Genomic DNA, 18,135 nt, shown 5'->3' with positions numbered 1-18,135 from the left:
ATAATAGAATAGAATAGAATAGAATAGAATAGAATAGAATTACTTTATTCATCCCAGCAGGGAAATTATTTCGCAGTTACAGCAGCATAGAGACAAGACACACAACAACAACCACCACTGAGTAGCAATTGTAGACAAGATAAAAATAAAATATGACATGCTGTCAATATAAAAAGCAGCTTAGAGCAGTCCTTGCAAAGATTCAAAAAATGCAGATACAGTATGTATATGTAAATATATGTACAGCAAGTGTGCCTCAGTGCAGTTGTGCGAAATTGGACTGATTAGTGCAGAACAATGATTTAGCTTTTATTGTACAGTGAGATGGCATGTGGCAGGAAGGATTTCCTGTATCTGTCCCTACGACAGCGGAGCTGGAGCAGTCTATGTGAGAAGGTGCTCCGCTGTGTGTCTGCAGGTATTTAATAATAAAGGCTTATTAACTTATACATGATTATAATTGTTTTTCAGAATACCATAAAGATGTCCGGTTATAAAACTAAAACAATCAAACAAAAAAACATGTTTTTGCAACACTTTTATAGTCTTTCAATCTCCATTTTGGCAATAACGTCTGTTAATTTTATTACCAAGAAGTCTGCGCTGCATTTCAAATGATTTCCAATTATTCTTGTGTTCAGAAAACATATAAATTTGACTGAAATAATTTTAGGTTACAGTGAACAGTGATTTTAAAACGCTTTTTGGCTCCTCTGAACACAGGAGGCGGCAAACGTGCCTCAACTCTGCGCCGCCTGCTTCTAATATCTGCAGCAACCAATGAGAGCTCAGCATGTCAGTAGCAAGCGCGGTGATTGGGTAAAGAAATTAGAAGGCGGGATCTCTAAACACGAGTCATCCTTCTGCTGCAGTGTACCTCTTTCAAGTCACTGAAGTTAGAGGAAAGAGGGAGAAATGGGACGATTTAAAACTTCAGAATAAAAGCAGATCGTCCATAGCTGTTGATTTAGTAATTTTATGTAAATGTTAAATAAGCCCTGATCAAATATTGAGCGCATAGTGTTCAGTATGTGGACATACTTTGCAGTAGGTCGGTATTAATGGTATTACTATCTTTTTTTTAAAAAAAATCTCTGTTTCTATTGTTGGTGCACCTATTTCTACCACACTTTTCAATATGCTTAATTGGTGTGGTGTGAAATTAAAATTTTATTAGAAACTAATTTTCAGTTTTGTTGTCATGATTTTAAGGCTACCCTTAATGATTTAAAGAAGAAATTGTTTGTAAATGTTTAGAGTTATTTGTTTTAGTCATGATGGTGTTAGTGTTTTTATTTTGTTATGAATGTTATGTAAGCTCTGTGTACTTATACCAGATTCTTGATTTCAGTGAATTTATCTGGTGAAATAATTTGTTAAGATGAACTTGTCTTTTTTAAAATCAACCGTCGTAAAGTGAATTTAATTTTAACTATGCTTTTATTATGAAAATGCTGACCGGACATGATTGGGGATACGTCGGTAAGTTTCCTCCTATTTTACATCCAACTTGCTAACAGACACTCGGCGACAACAATGTTCATTTGCAGTTAATCATTTGCCTTAAATGGATTATGGTGCTACCGTTGTAACGGTTTCCCCGTTTCTTCGTGTCGCCGTGGGGTTATTTTACCGACATTCTCCGTGGAAACTGGGGCGATGCTAACCGGTTAGCCCGGGGTTTCCGCCTCAGCTCGCCGGAGGCTGTTCTGTTGTTCCGCGCATTTTTCGACCACCTAACCGCTAAAACAGGTTTAATAACAGTTAAGCGGAACTCGGTCGCCCAGTCAGTCTCAAATCTAACATTCTAGAAATTTAGCTACACGTCTTTAAAATGAGGACTTGAGTTTATCGTTAGCGGTTGTTTTTTTTTTAACCACCATCGCTGCCTCTTTTGTTTTGACAAAGGAAGGAAGAGCAGCTGAATTTCTTCTTTTTTATTTATTTCTTTGCCACTACACCCCACTTCAGGTGGGGAGCCAGCTCCATTTCTCCCCCAGCCTCTGACCTACATGGCTCCGCACAAGCAGAGCTCCTCAGGTGGAGGCCACCACCATGTGGGTTTCGGTTCTGGAGGAAAAACCAACGGGTTGTACCAGCCGCCCTCCGCCGCAGCCAAGAAGCCCAACATGCAACTGATTCAGGCCGACCACGAGTTGTTCCTGCAGGCCTTCGAGAGTGAGTCCCAACTGTCACCGAGCTGCATGTGTGAAGATGCACATCTGAGGGCCTATTTAGCAATACAGGAAGTTTCACTCTGGCCATGCAGTTGTAAAGATGAGGGGAGCAGCTAATGTCAACCCTCTCCCGCAAAATCTTATTAATCGTTAATAAATGACGTAAGTAAGCATCTGTTCCAAATCAAAGGCTATTTCACAGTTTAGTTCATTAAAACTAAACTAAACTGAGAAGACACAAAAATGTTTCAGGCTAAATCAAATCCCCTAGACAGGTCAAAAATAAACTAAGGATATTTTAAAATCATAAAATGTTTTGCTTTGTGAAAAGTTTTATTTGCATTAAAACTGAGAGATAAACAGTGTTGTTTTTTTCTGCTTAGGCAATAAATGGAATCCAAATTGGATCCTGGATAACCGTTTCATCATCAAGATCTGTGAAAATGTTGTTATATTTGTTAGAAACAAAACATTTGGTATTTGAATGAGTTTTTGGGTAATTATACCAATCTACTCTAGATAGGATCCAAACTGAAAAACAGTCACACCCGGACTGGTCAAACCTGAATAAAATTACTGTTTTTGATCTGTGGATCTTTACTTTGTGTATAAAAACACAAAAATTTGTATTTTAACAAGTTGAGACTATTTTTGAGTCTTATACCCAGATAATTATACTTTATACTGTTTGTGAACATTTTAAAAAGCTCACTTTTACTGTCTTGTTTTACACTTGAGCCACCTTAGACTTGGAATGTGCTGCATAAAATAATTCGGTGGGTTTCAGACACCAAAACTAAATTTTTAGTTGAAAACTACTTTTTGTCTGATCTTACAACAAATCTATGACCTAAAGGTACTGTTAATAATCCTAAAATGTAATGGTTTTCTGAATGTTGTATAATTTCATGCAGCACCACAAGAACTAACTTGCTGAGTAAAACTGAATGTCTCATTTAACTTTATTGCAGATGCTTTTGTTGCATTTTTATTACATTGAACTTGTTCCACATTCCAGTCTTTGATTAATAGCTTTTATGTCTCTGATTACCCTTTAAAAGGTGGATTAGAAAAATCAGCTTCACTTCCCCCTGAGACTTGGAAAAACAGAGAAATTATAGATGATTTTAAAAGATTGCTTAACAAAGATTTCACTTTTTTAAACAGTGGATTTCAGTCTAAATTCAGTGTTCAAATCTGCACAACATTCAAAACTTTTCTGCAACATAGAAGAATCCAGTTTGACAAGTTTCTGTAGTCAAGTTTTACTTGATCTAAGGTGATTTAAAATGGCAGGAAACTGGAGTTTTAATAATTTTTTTAAAAAAGCAGAATAATCCTTTCTTGGTACTAACATGTTGAGTGTTTCAGATTTGGAGCTTGAGCTCATCCAGTGTAATCCAGATTCCTAGAAAGCATTGATCTGCTGGGTTGCAGCTCGACGGCTTGTTTGGTTTCTGCTGAAATGTGTTTGAATGCGTCGACAACGGCGCAGCTTCCAGTTTATTTGCGTCATCCATTCGACGATACTGATCTGCTTTATTTGCATTCCTCTACTGATTTGAAGTCTCACTCTTCATCCTTTATTCTAATCTCCATTTGGACGGCCGTCCAAACTACAAGGCAGTTCCTGATCTGGTTGCTTTACATCTACATTACCCAGAAACACCCGGGAAGCTCTCATCTTTGTTTTTGAGGTGTCTGCTTGTAATGAGCCTTAGACATGTTTACATCTGTGTTTAATAATTCAGGAGCATTTTTATTGGATCAATTTAGAATTGATTCATCATCTTTCAGGTTTTATGTCTTCATTGCTTCTGCTTGTGATGGACATGACACTCATGGAGAAGAGATGTTTGATCTCAGTGAATCTTTTCCTGGTTGAATAAAGGTTGATAAATAAAATGGTGTTCAAAATGTGGACACAAATTCAATTGTCTTCAACTTAGCAGAGCTGATCCAGAGTGTCAGCGCATCCTTAAAATGTCTCCTAAATTCATGCATTTAAAATTAAGACATTAAAATGTCTTAAATGTATCAAAAACATGGAAGTTGGTCTTAAATATAAACACTGGTCTTAAATTTTGTCTATTAAAGCTTGTATATTTTATATAGTTTAATATTCTGGTGAGACTTGCTGTCAGGCTAAAGTTTGAGTCGCACACGACGTTTTGTGACTCAAGGCGATTGAGGCTAATGCTAACTAGCAGCTAATAAACTGTTGCTAGCCAGTCTTCTTGCATCAATCGTTAGTAAGTTTTAATTATTGCCAGTCGGTTGGACGAAGTTCATCTTCGCTCTTTGCATTATGGATAAAAAAGTTTGTCACTATTTTGTAAAATATACGATTTGCTTTTGTGCATTTCTGTCGTGATGCAGGTCTTGAATTTCATTCATAAAGGTCTTTAAAAGTCTTATACTTACGTTGATGAAAGCTGCATAAAGTCTGATCATTAAAAGTCGTTTTGAAACTTTTAATGATCACATTAAGTTTCCTACAGACTTTTCCGACCTAAATGACTTATAATGTGTCGCTAACATGTTTGTTTGCAGAGCCGACACAAATCTACAGGTTCCTCCGCACAAGAAACTTGATAGCTGTGAGTTCTGCCTTTCCTTACAAGCTTCATTACCTGGAGTGCTGGAGAAGAGGATTATTAACAACACGTTTTTCTCTGCTTGTTGCCTTTCAGCCGATATTCCTGCACAGGACGCTCACCTATATGTCCCACAGAAACTCCAGGAGTAACACCAGAAGGTAAGATGTTTGCAGATGTTTTTTTTAAAGCAGGTCAACTGTTATTTTGGGTGAAAGTCGACCGACATGGCGGCTGCTGGAGATGGATGGGGGCCGGTAAGATCAGTTAGGAGAAGGAGTGTTTTTCAGTTGGGGCTGCTTTGCATGAAGATCGTGCTGATACACGCGTAGTTTGTGGTTTGCTGCAGTGAAAGGCTGTGAGGTTACAGGTGGTGCAGTGCTGGGATGTCGGGTTGCAGAGCTTCTGGGTGAAAAGTGAGCTCAGTTGGTGTAAAACATGTGGCCTAGTGAAGTTTTTTTCTTTTGGTGACGTTTGAGGGCGAAGTGTTGGTGATCTGAAACTCCTCGGTTTGCTGCGGTGAGCAGAAGATGTTAAAATATTCAGCTAGATATCGCTTCCCAGCACAAATATTGTCCTTTTACTCACTGAAAACTTCTGGAGTTCATTCACTTAAAAAAAAAAACTTTCCTGAGCCAGCACTGAGACGGATTAAATTTTTATTCTGGTCATACTTTTTTTATTGTTCCGGTCTCTCACCGGAGTGAGAGACCGCTTTTAATAGTGCTTTTAATCATCCATTACAGTCAGCTTTTAAAGTTTTACAGACATATCTTTATCATCTTAAGCTTGTTTTAAATGCATATAAATTGGAGGTTATTATGTTTTCCAACTGGAGATTTGAAAGTTAGGATCTTCCTGTCATTACTACAAATGAAGATCTGAAAAGTGTAACAGTTTAAATATTTAGGATTTTTAATCGATTCTTTGTTTTTCACTTCCTGTTTTCAACAGCTGGTGAAGAAGCTTAGATTAAATTTGGGATTTTATTTCAGGATCAGATCTTGTTTATCTCTTGAGGCTAGCAAGAGTTGATGTCTGTAGTGGACTATGGTGGCATTTTATACATGCATGTTTCTCTTAAATGTGTTTGTTTGTTTGAAACTGTTCGTCAGTAAGATTTATAACAGGTTGAAAAGGTTTTACATTTGATGTGAATGTTCGATAATCTCTGTGTGCCGCTGCCAGTCTCTCCCAGGATTCGCTTGTTAGAGATTTTTAATCTCAATCGGATTTTTCTGGTAAAATGAAATGCAACATAAATCTCATAAAAGTCAGTATTACCTGATACCTCCCTTTTAAACATTACTTAGTTCGGCTGATGCTGATTTATTGTGCATCTCTAATTGAAAACATTTGTTATGTGGGATAATATATCTGCATTGATATCGATATTAGTCATTTTCTAACATATTTTCATTCCGTTGAGTAAAAGTTACCATATTGGAGGATAAGTTTGATGGACCAGTGTTTGGGTTGGTGTCCAGTTTTCATCCTGGAGAAGCCGTTTCTGTTGCACGGCGCTGTGCTGAGTCTCTGCAGCTGTTTCCAGTTACTCTGGCTTCTTACTGCTCAGGTTAAAGTTTTATGTGAGACCACTGGAGTCTACACCAACGGCTGCAAACCGATAATAAATCAAACATGGAGATTATTTGAGCCAGACGCTCCGCTGATTTTAAAGCAGCAGATTGAAGGAAACATTTTAGGATCAGACATCAGAACTAAAAAATGAGTCATAACTTTACAGGATTTTAACACATTACATGTTCAGCACCATAACGTCGGTATTTACGCAGAAAAGGCTGTAAAAAAAGTTGAGTCAATATAGACTGAACTAAACAAACAGGAAGCACAGCTCAATGTTTTATTGACCTTGACCTTTTTTTAAATGTTACGTCAGACATTTTTGAAGTTTTAAAGGTGAAAATCTTCCTTTGAAAACAGAAAGCTGGTTTTATTTTATTAAAAATACAGAAATACCACAGATTAGAATTGAATAAATCAAATATATTTATTAACAGAGGCGTCATTTCTCAATAATTTTCAACAGGTTATTGTGATAACTTATTAAACATGTAAAAATTATGCTTCCTCCTCTTTTATTAAGCTCCAGCTTTGAACCCAGAACTGAGACGAAATGATTTGCAGAAAATATGTAAATAACTGTAAATGCATCATAATGGGAACCAGCTGCACCAGTTAATTAGTAAACATCTGAAAAAAAGTCAGTGGGAAAAGACGTACGTTGTTAATATAACAGTCATTTGTCAAATTGCTCAAACTTTGTATATTTTTAATGTTTTATGTTGTTGTTTATCCGTCTTCCCCATTATGACGTGTAAAAAAAGGTCTTGATCCCAATGGATTAAGTAAATGTTTATGATGCTGTTTTGCTCTTTGAGAAAAGAAAATCTACGTTCAGGGTGTTAAATTTATTGGTGAACTAAATTTAAGTGAATACCTTCTTCTGTTTTTACAGGAAAACCTCCAAGGTAGACAATCTGTTGTTCAAAGTGGAAAAGATGAGAGGAGAGCAGGAGACCCTCAGGTAAATGCTGCTAATTTCACAGAAACCTCCAGATAACAGAGAGAACATACGGAGCTAAATTGGTCTCAAAAGGATTCACAAAGCATACAACAAGATCTGTAATTCTGCACCATAATTTAGAAATGTGTAAAACAGAATGAATAAAAACGTACATCTACATTCACATGTGTGTAAAGAGTTTCTCAAATTTGCACGAAGTAGTTTGAATGCTCTTCTGACTTTTAAGACTTTCTTACAGAAAGGGATTCACAAAGAAGATGATGCGTTCAAGGCTAGTTAAAAGCTGGGATTTCTGAGATTTAGAATTATAATGCTGCGTTCACAGCAGAAGAAAAGCTATTATATTGGAGTATTAACCAGATTTATTGGAAATACAAACAAAACCATTCTTCTAAAGACATGCACTTCCAATACAGTTACTGGATTCTAAGCTGCACTGCTGAAATATACAAAGTTAAATGGAAAGGTTCTTCTTTTTCTGGAAAAATAAATTCCCTATAAACTAACGATAGCAGCACCTTGGGCAGCAGTTTAGCCTCCATCAGGGGACGGTGTGCACACACAGCGAGTTAATGTGCATTTAGAAAAGTAAAACATTAACAGAATTCACCAAAGGAACAAAAGGAGAAAAATCTCCTAATTCCACAGCTGCCATTTTTAATGCGTTATTCATTTCTACTTGTGCAGTTTGAAACTGTAAATTTATGCTGGGTTGTGTAACATATTTGTGAATTATGTTCACTTACAAATCTTGTACGCTTTGTGAATATTTTTGAGACTAATTTAGCTCCATAAGAACTCGTCTTATTCCACTTTTCTCTTCTTGCAGTTTGGCCTCCAATCTGCAGCTCACCTTTACTGGTTTCTTCCATACAGCTGGTGAGTTTTTTTTTCGCTCTGCTGTCTTTCATTGGCTGATTTTTTGCTCTGACTTCCTGTTTACTTCGCTGTTTTGTTTGCTTGTCTTGTTTTTTGTTCAGGTAAATCGTCTCAGGACAGCGAGAATGAACAGAGCTCGGTTTCTCTGGAGGTCCTGCTGGTCAAAGTCTGCCACAAGAAGAGGAAGGTGTGTGTTGAGGAGCAGGATGATCATTGATTACATATTACTGGATTAGACAGCTACTATTGGCCGGTCTAGGTAGCGATGTTCTCCTGCAGGCGCCATTACTATGCACTGAGTCATTTTGACAAACCAGACCGTTCCAGCAGGAATCTCACATAAAATGGTCGCATCACCTTTTTTTCTTATCCGATTTCTGTAAAACATGGCTTAAGTTCATCTTAAGTACATCTGTAAATAAATATTTATATCTCGTAGAGCACTTCTGGATAGATGCAAACTACATCTCGTTGCTTGTACTTGTGACAGTGCAATGACAATAAAGTTGAATTCTAATTCTAATTAAGTTAAAGGTGGAAAAAAAGCATAAAATATGTGTGGAAATTAATCTATAAACTGTTTTTGGTTCTGTCAAGGTGCAAGACAGGACTAAACAAATTTCTATTTTATATTGGTAATTTAAAAAACAACAACAGGCGAACAACTTAAAACCAATCGTATCCTGATTTCTTGTTGCCTTCTGTGTCTGCGTTATTCTGTGCAGACCTGTTGCCATGGCAACCGACTGACAACAGCTCCGCTAGCCGACAGAACAGAGATTACGTCCAAGTGTATCAGGAACATCAACACCGTTTAAAGTTTTCAGGCTTGACGTTTATTTTGTGATTATTAATGAGCAGCGTGAACATTAGTGGTGTTTGATTTGCTCATTTCAACACCTCGTCTACTGATGATCTGTCAGAGCTGGTTATATTTTAATGTTAACTGAACTGAGAAACACCAAATTCTGCAGCACGTCTACATGTTAAGCTTGTCAAAGTCAAGCTAGCATAGCTCAGCTACTTCCAACTTTATTTAAATTTGATGCCTTTGGATGTTATCCGGCTGTAATAGTGTTGACAATAGTAAAACATTGCGTCTCTTTTTCAGATTCTTTGTGTGATTTTGTCATTTTCCCGACTCGGTGCGTCGTGAAGTCACATGACGTCCAGTAGTAGATATGAATGGGGTTGGTGCTTCCAGGTGGAGCTGAGGTTTCCTCTCTGCTTTCCAGGATGTCAGCTGTCCGGTGAAGCAGGTCCCAACAGGGAAGAAGCAGGTCCCTCTGAACCCAGAGACCAGTGCTGGAGTCCTGGTCAAACTGGGCTCCCTTCCTAACTTACTGGTTCCCAGCAGCGAGTTTGAACCCAGTAACTCGCACATGGTCAAGTCCTACTCTCTGCTCTTCAGAGTATCGAGGCCCGGATGCTCCAGAGGCCAGATCCACGGGTTGAGCAACGGAGAGAACCACCACAGAGGAGGTAGGCAGAGGGAAAACGAGGTTTTTATACAGTATTGTTGTTTTTTTAAATAATCCAGTTTATTGTATGTATTCAACAGTTACAGCGAGATTATTCTAGATCATTGATCTGCAACAAGTGGCTCTTAGTTGTTTTCATTTTGGCTAAAAATGAAAAAGATGTTACTAGTTTGTGTGAATCTTTGACCCAGTTATTTGCACAATTATTTCAAACTCCTGCTACTGGTAATAATTTGATTTTGCTGTATTAAAAGATGAAATACTTCTATTAACTGTTATCTCTGAAACTTATACCAATTTCATCCCACAGAAAAAAAGATCCATCCTCTTTTTGCTAAATTCTTTCTTTATTTGAAATCCTAAAAATAGAAACAAAGTGGTGGATCTTTAAAAATGACAAATGTCCTATGGTAGATATTTATCAAAAATTATAAGTGTAATACTTAAATGAGGTTTATTTGGCTGACCTGAGAGTAAAAATGTCTCGAAGCTGTAAAAGTTGCAGACCTCTGTTCTAGATTGATTTGGCTTTTTATTTTGAATTCAGAAATGATTGAGAGAGCATATAAAACCTCTGAGATGTTTTATTATTTTAACATGTTTTTATCTCGCCACCTTTCGAAGTGATGAAGACGTTCGCCTTGTTTCTGGTTGAGATTTTTCAGACGAATCCGTCAACAGGAAGAGGAGGAGCTCGTCTCTCAGGGAGGAGGGAGAAACCACGTTTGTGGCTCAGATGACGGTCTTTGATAAAAACAGGTGAAAACTCGCGCGCAGCTTCCGACTCGCAAAAAGTCTCACCTTCTGAAGCAGAAAAAGCCGCGTTGCGGTTTGGTGATGCAGAACCCAGAGGTGAGAGTTGATGCTTGTGTGCAGGCGTCTGCAGCTGCTGGACGGGGAGTACGAGGTCTCCATGCAGGAGATGGAGGAGTGTCCCATCGGCAAGAAGAGAGCGACCTGGGAGACCATCTTGGATGGGAAGGTAGGACATGTGCACAAGTCCCAGAGATTAGCTCCAATACGATGCAATATCATATTAAAACTGTATTTTTCATAGCAACATTTAAAAGAGACTCAGTTGTGGCGTGGAGACTTAGAAAACCGGCACTCTACAGAGGGATTAGAAGCTGTTTTGCTTGAGTCCTTTGTGTCAATTTATTGAACCTGGAAATCAAGACAATCACATTTCTGGCAGCAACCGGACAATGTTTATTCCTCCTGCCAAAAGACTCCAATTTTCACCAACAGTTGTGCGAGTCTCACTTTTTTACACGTAATCTGTGCAAGTTTTTACTTGTAAGGTTTTCGCTGCATTAATGTAGCTGTCAGAACTTCAGTTAGTTTTCCCACAACATGCCGTCTGGCCCTGAAAAGTCTCTTAAAGTTAATGCTACATGTGCTGCATGGAAGAGAAGATATAATACTGACTTGGAACCAGACAGCAACTTTATGCTCACAAACAACATCTACAGTCGGCTCAGTGGTCTGGCTGCTGACTCCCTGCTTGAGCTGTACCTCTTTCCTAGCTTTGGGTTTTTGTTTACTGAAATAAATAAAAATGGGAATTGATGGTGGAAAAACTAGAATTAGAACTATATTGTGTGTCTATAAAACTAAAACATGCTGAAATTATAGATATAATATCCTTCAATTTTATGTTTATGAATATATTTATTTATATATATTTTTTTAATTTTTGAAAATGGTATTTTGTGTTGAGTAATAATTACCCAATTGATGTAAACATAATCACAATATGTTAACCTTTTTAAATTAACCAAAGTTCAAATTAAAACTACTACTACAAGTAATAAAAACCAAAACGAAACAATATTTAACTAATAAAAACTAGCAAAAAAATTAACTAAAACTAACGGAATTAGACAACAAAAACTAATTTATAGTGAAAATCCTAAAACTTGACTCCAACATGTCCGTTCTCAGATTTTTCAACTGAGGGTTTGATTTCCACCAAAGAAAGAAATTATTTATGTTTCATATTTTTTCTGGTTTCTGGCTCTAAAATGTGATATTTGGCCTATTTAACTACACAGAAACAGTAAGTAGTGTCAACACTCTATTTCTCTCCAGCGTTTGCCTCCGTTTGAGAGTTTCTCTCAGGGTCCGACCCTGCAGTTCACCCTACGTTGGACCACCGACCCGTCCGATTGCTCCACGGCGCCTGTTGCCAAACCTCTGGCCACCCGCAACTCCGATACCAACCAGGACACCCGGCCGAGCACGCAGAGAGCCACGCACGCCCAGGGTGAGGAACCAGACGCTGAGTTTCAGCTCTGATCCGTCCATGTGACGGTGACCCGGCTGCAGGGTGACGCTGTCTGTCCTCTGACCTCCAGCTGTTAAAGAATCCACGCATGCCGACATGCAGACCAGGAGGGAGCAGATCTCAGCCGAGCCTCGACAGAAGCTACGCATCTTGTATCAGGTGAGAGCAGTTTCCCAAAGTCTTTCAGGGTGAGGACAACTTAACCATTTAACAGCAAACACTCGTGGATCGTAAGACGGGTCCACCCCCGGAGATTCAGACCCCCTGGTCTATTTCCTTCCCTTCACCCCCATCTTATGTTCGTTTGTTCGCCTGGCCCCCACCCCAACTCCAGAGACATTTCCCGTATTCTCAGACCCAAAGCTTGTCAGGTTATGGGGAAAGGTGAGAATTCATCTATTAAATTGACTGAAGATGAATGCATAAACTAAAAGCTGGAGTATAGACATTTTTTATAAGCGTATTTGTGAACCTGCCTCTTTATTATTAAATTGAATATAATTTCAGATTTTTGTACAACTTTTTATCAGGTTAACGTAGAAAGTGAGCTACTATTGGTACAGGTTAGTTTTCTAAACTACAGAAAAGTTACTGATAGAGAAGCTGAAATATGAAAAACTGGACTGGTATTGATATCCGATAGTAACACTGGTGTTATGCCAGATTTACCAATATTTTATCAATTTTTTAATCTGATTACTTGATTAATTGTAAGAATAATCAATAGATTACTCGATTACTAAAATATTCGTTTACAACAGCCCTACTAGATACAGCAAGAAAGTCGCAGAGTTGGCAACAGTAGGTTGCCTATTAACTGCCAAGGTGCAGAGACGACCTGGTGGGTCGCAGTGCCGGTCAAACCTCTCTGGCTGCAGAGCAGAAAGAGGAGGTGGCTGATTTGTAGACTTTTGCCGAGGTAGATAAGATCACATGAAAGTCTCACTGATCTCCCCAAATTAAGGAAATCTGCACCAATAAGTCGGTGCACCCAATTCGTCAAAACACATGGAAATCAAAAAATTAGTCATTTTATAAGTTTAAAATGTTATCAATGTCATTGATAACATTTTAGTTCTATTTGTAATTTAGAAGCAAAAGAAAATAAAAAGAAACTTGAGTTGCTTTCTCTTCTGCACCATTAAATATAAAAATCATTCATCCAGTTGTATTAATCTATTATATTTATTTACTGATTAAATCATTTTAATTTAAATAAACATATTAATAGCTGTTATGTGTTTGCTGAGCATTATAAGCAAGCCAAAGAGCCGTTCTGAAGAATCAAATTGCTCATGAATAGCAGTCATTTTATTTTGGGAGTTAAAATGCAGTTAGTCAGCGCGGGGCGCAGCGCTGCTCATCCCACTCAGCACAGCCGTAGCAGCAGACACACCTGGCATGCGATGTATCATTATAGTTTTCCAAAAACAATAAAAGTTCTGCAACTCACACAATCTGAAACATATTCCACAACCTCAGTTTGATAAAGACCGGGTTAGAGGTTCACCTGGATCTACACCTGATGGCGTCTCTTGAACCTTCGTCAAACCCGATCTTCTTCTTCTTCTGTAGTTCCAGTACAACAACAACTCGCGGCAGCAGACGGAGGCCAGAGACGACCTGCACTGCCCCTGGTGTACGCTGAACTGCAGAAAGCTGTACAGTCTGCTGAAGCACCTCAAGCTGTCGCACTCACGCTTCATCTTCAACTACGTGGTGAGACCGAATGTCCCAGAGATAAAAACCTGAACTGGATCACAGTAAACCGCCTCGGCCGGCGTTTTCTGAATCCGCTGTTCCTGCGGTTCTTCCAGCCTCATCCCAAAGGAGCGAAGATCGAGGTTTCCATCAACGACTGCTACGACGGCTCGTACGCAGGAAACCCTCAGGACGTCCACCACCAGCCCGGCTTCGCCTTCAGCAGGAACGGCCCCGTCAAGAGGACTGTGGTCACACACGTCCTGGTCTGCAGGTAAGCCCCGCCCTTCACTTCCTGTTCACCTACTTCCTGCCGGGTTCAGCGTTCACCCGCCGTCTCCGTCCCACAGACCCAAACGGACGAAGCCTAGTCTGTCCGAGTTCCTGGAGCCGGAGGACGGCGACCGGGAGCAGCACCAGCAGACGTACGTCAGCGGACACAACCGGCTGTACTTCCACAGCGACAGCTGCCTGCCGATGAGAGCGCAGGAGATGGAGGTGGACAGCGAGGACGAGCGGGACCCCGACTGGCTGCGCGAGAAAACCGCCAAGGTGGGTCGCGCCCTGCAGCTGGTACCACTCTGCGACTGCTGAACGGGTGAAACCAGCAAAGGCTGTTCAAGAATGACGCAAAGTTTCCCGTCCAGCAGACGTAGAGGGTGACTTTAAAAATAAAAATCAGGGTAAAATTATTACAGAAATAATCTTGTTAAAAGTTAAGCACAACACAAAGCATTCGCCTTTTATAACTGGTAGATAAAAGTTTATCTAGAGACTTTTACTGAAAATCCAACTTAGCTTCACCCAAATCAACTTTTATTTAACTTCATAATAAATAAAAGCTGATTTTATACCAAAGCTCAGGTCTGTGACAAACTTTCTTTTAGGCCAGTTACTGTAACAAATTTTACAACGTGACTGCAATGAACAGTAATACTGTTGTTCTGAGTTACGCTAGCAAAGCCTTTCAGAGACCAAAACACTTTGATTTCTAATGAACATTTAAAACTGGAACCAGAAAACATTTCAAATATCCAAAATAAATAAACAAACAACAAATAAAATGAATTATGAAGTCTCTGTAATCGGCTAAGTGAGAACAAAGCACCAGGCTGATGACTTCTGTCAGAAAAAACAATCATGAAATTATGACCTTGTTTCAAGTTATTATCAATCGATCAATAAAGTTCATTTGTATAGCATATTTCTACAACAAGGCAGTTCAAAGTGTTTTACGTCATAAAAACACAAAGTTATAAACGCCGTAACGTCAAAATTGAGAAAACTAGAAACAAACATTACATTTCGAGGTAAATCAGCAAAATCATTGATGCAGATCAAATCAGTTGATCGTTTCATGAATCAAAATAAACTCTAACCAGGTGTTTCTGTTTCATCAGATTCATTTAAACATTTCTAATTCTCCTGCTGTTAGCCAAGACAATCAGAAAACAAAACGGTGACTTTCTGCTGTGAACAGTTTGGTTTCTGTTGACTGTGTTCTAACGTTTCCAGATTGGCGTGACAAGAATCACGCCAGAACGAGTGAAGAAAGCGTGGACGTTTCTGCTGCTGGTCTGTTAGCGTCTGATTAAACCCCCGGATTCCACCGGTTTCTCCCGCGATGTGCCGGAAAACGCAGGGAGACTGTAGACAGACTGCTTCTCTCTGTACATACAGCTGTGAAGAACCAGAGGGGCAGTGGTTGAAAGAATTTAGAAATGTGAAATCAGGGTGTTCGTTTTAAAGTCCTGCTTCCGGTGGAGTCCCGGGGTTACAGCCGGTTCATATGTGACCCAAAGTGGGTGGTTTATGTATTTTATCCCCAGAAACTGGAGATAAACGTTTATTTTCTTGATTTGGTTCGTCCCAGAGACGTGTCTGACCAATACGAAGTTGATTTTTTTTCATTTCAACTCTAATCAAATTTAATCAGTCAGAACAAATTTCGACCATTTTTATAGGAATTAAAAGGAAAAGTTCCCCGTATCGGATCTGATCCCACAGGTCGTCTGACTGGTTTGTTCTTCCCTGCAGCAAATCGAGGAATTCACCGACGTCAACGAGGGCGAGAAGGAGATCATGAAGCTGTGGAACCTTCACGTCATGAAGCGCGGGTGTGTACTCTGTTCTGTTCTGCAGCAGACCCGGTTCTGGCCCACTTTATAAAGGTTGGAAGAAACGTCAGCGCCAGTCGTTTCTACCTAAATCCTCTGGTTATAAAATGACAGTTTCCTGCTGGTGTAACTAAGACGAACTGAACCAGCGATCCTCCGTTGTAAATTAGATCATGAAACATTTATGGCAAGAATTTGATTCATTCTATTTAATGATGTTTAATAAGATAATACTGACTGTTATCTGAAAACTTTTTTTTTTTACTATTTTCTGTTAATTCCACTAGAACGTGACTGTTGGATTAATTGGGAATTCAGTTGGTCTGAATTGCCGATCTAGTCTGATGGTGATTAATTGGCGTCATGAACTGGACTGATATCCTACATCCAGAACCATCCTTCCAACATAAACGAATTTTCCGTTTGTTTCCCTTCCAGTTTTATCGCCGACAACCAGATGAACGAGGCCTGCCTGGTGTTCGCCGAGCACAACGCCGCCGCCATCGTAGAGCACAGCCTGTGCCGCAACTTCCTGCTGCACCTGATCAGCATGCACGACTTCAACCTGATCAGCACGCTGACCATCGACCGGGCCATGGCCAGGCTCCGCCTCCTCCAGAGCCAGAAGACAAAGAGGGACAAAGGCCAGGAGGAGGAAGACGAAGAGGAGGACTGGGAGACGGCCATGGAGTCCCAGCCGGAGCCGGATCCTGATCCCGATCCAGACACGGCCGAGTTTAAGCCCTGCGGCGAGGAGAGCTGAAACGGGCAGCAGTAAGAGGACGAGGAGGAAAACCAAATGTGAAGCAGCAGAACCCTGAAATGGACAATCAAAGGCCTGAATCCGTAAAAACAGGAAGGAAGACCCAAAGCGTCAATGAGACCGGAAGCTCCAGATCTTCAGGATTTTGGTTTTGATGTTTTTAGGGTTTTTTACCTCTGAGATTCAAAGGTGCTACGAGTTTCCTGGGAGGAAAAAACAACAACTTCATCCTGAATCTGTGCTTCTTCAGATTCTTCTTGAATCTTCCAGCGGCTTATTTACAGACTTCACATGCTTTGATATTTTTGTTTTCAGTCATCAGTTAATTTTTTTTTCCCAGACGCGTTTAAAACTCGTCACGTTTTCTCTGGGTCTCGGTATTTATCCAGTTTAAAATCGTGCCAGAGGTTCTGACTCTGCAGATAAAGAAACTGATCTTGGATACGCTGAAACGGCAGATTCCCGGTTTCATCACTGGTGCTAAATGTGTTTTATTCCTCAGAAGCGACCTCTCGACTGTCTCACAGCGCCACCTACTGCCAGCACTCAGATTTCCAATTTTCTTAGGACCATTTTAGCGACTGAAAGCCTCTGGTTTGTAGTTTGAAGCCGTTAACCTGCAGTTTCCTACCGTCTGTGGCTAAAACAAGGTGCTCTTTCTTTCTCTGGATGTTTGTACATAAAGCTGTAGGTCGAACCAATTAGCTTTTGCTTTTCTTAAAATTAGTTTGGAAACATGGAGCAGAATTTAGTTTCTGGTCCAAAGGAGATTCAGTCACTTCTCATTTCCTGTTTTGCTGCTTCTTCTTCTTTTTGTTTGTTTTGTTTTCAGTTCTTTCCTTGCATCCAGAGCCTCCTGGATGAACGCAGTCCAGACTTTAACGCTGCCTTACTTTACCTGCTCCATCCGAACAGAACCGGCTCCCCGTGCAGACGACCCACAGCTGATGAGTCCGTTTGTTTGGTTTTTGACTGGATCTTTTTATTTCTTCACAACACCAGCAGCATTTTGCACAAGATGGGAGGAGCCATGTCTAAAAGTAATAATATTAATATTAATTAAGAAAAAAAAAATAAGACTGGTCTTAAATAATGCTGTAAAGAACCAGCTTGACGATATAAACTGAGTCAAAATGGTTTTCTAATAAAGTAATAATGTGAAGAGCATCGTCTGTTTGTATCTTTCTGTTTAAATCTCTGCTTTTCTCTTTGAGTTGTAGTTCTTCTACTTTACTTTAGAATTAACAACAGGACGTTGGAAACTTAAATATTTTCTCCTTTTGATTCTTTTTAATTTTATTTTTTGTAAGGAAACAATTTATTAGAGTGAAGCTTCCAAGAAAATATTGGTACAAGTTAAATAAAGCATTTAAGTTTTTAATTCACTCAACTGTTCAATCCACAAAATGTGTTCTGCCAAACAAACTTTCTCCTTCCACTGAACTTTCTATGAATATTGTGTATGTTTTCTTTCTGTTTACACTATCGAACCTAAAGCTTTCCATCCATAAACTAAACTCGCTTGCAGTAAACTAGCAAACTAACTGAAGTTAAAATGTAGTTTTTGTTTTTATTTGATTAAGAT

The 18,135-nt window shown here is 39.3% G+C and overlaps 1 protein-coding gene across 1 annotated transcript; it reads left to right on the top strand.

The window, feature by feature from the left end:
- The first annotated feature begins 1,481 nt into the window (after positions 1-1,481).
- Positions 1,482-17,718, top strand: LOC114160489 (polycomb protein suz12-B-like). Its single transcript, XM_028043092.1, has 16 exons — positions 1,482-2,178; positions 4,731-4,777; positions 4,871-4,935; positions 7,254-7,322; positions 8,152-8,201; positions 8,303-8,388; positions 9,437-9,683; positions 10,339-10,441; positions 10,559-10,664; positions 11,774-11,948; positions 12,040-12,128; positions 13,545-13,688; positions 13,787-13,944; positions 14,021-14,222; positions 15,708-15,787; positions 16,226-17,718. The coding sequence occupies exons 1-16, from the start codon at positions 2,013-2,015 to the stop codon at positions 16,548-16,550; spliced, it is 2,112 nt and encodes a 703-aa protein (XP_027898893.1). The 5' UTR covers positions 1,482-2,012; the 3' UTR covers positions 16,551-17,718.
- The last annotated feature ends 417 nt before the right edge of the window (positions 17,719-18,135 follow it).

This window comes from Xiphophorus couchianus, chromosome 16 (genome assembly GCF_001444195.1).
Source record: "Xiphophorus couchianus chromosome 16, X_couchianus-1.0, whole genome shotgun sequence".
Taxonomy (NCBI): domain Eukaryota; kingdom Metazoa; phylum Chordata; class Actinopteri; order Cyprinodontiformes; family Poeciliidae; genus Xiphophorus; species Xiphophorus couchianus.
Note: the sequence above shows the minus strand (reverse complement) of the source record. Positions and strands in the feature narration are given on the sequence as shown.

Excerpts from the sequence above, each read along its gene's own strand:
- LOC114160489 (XM_028043092.1), top strand. The coding sequence starts at position 2,013 with ATGGCTCCGCACAAGCAGAGCTCCTCAGGTGGAGGCCACCACCATGTG. Across the intron at positions 9,684-10,338 it reads AGAGAACCACCACAGAGGAG|ATTTTTCAGACGAATCCGTC; the intron begins GTAGGCAGAGGG and ends TTTCTGGTTGAG. Across the intron at positions 13,945-14,020 it reads ACACACGTCCTGGTCTGCAG|ACCCAAACGGACGAAGCCTA; the intron begins GTAAGCCCCGCC and ends TCCGTCCCACAG.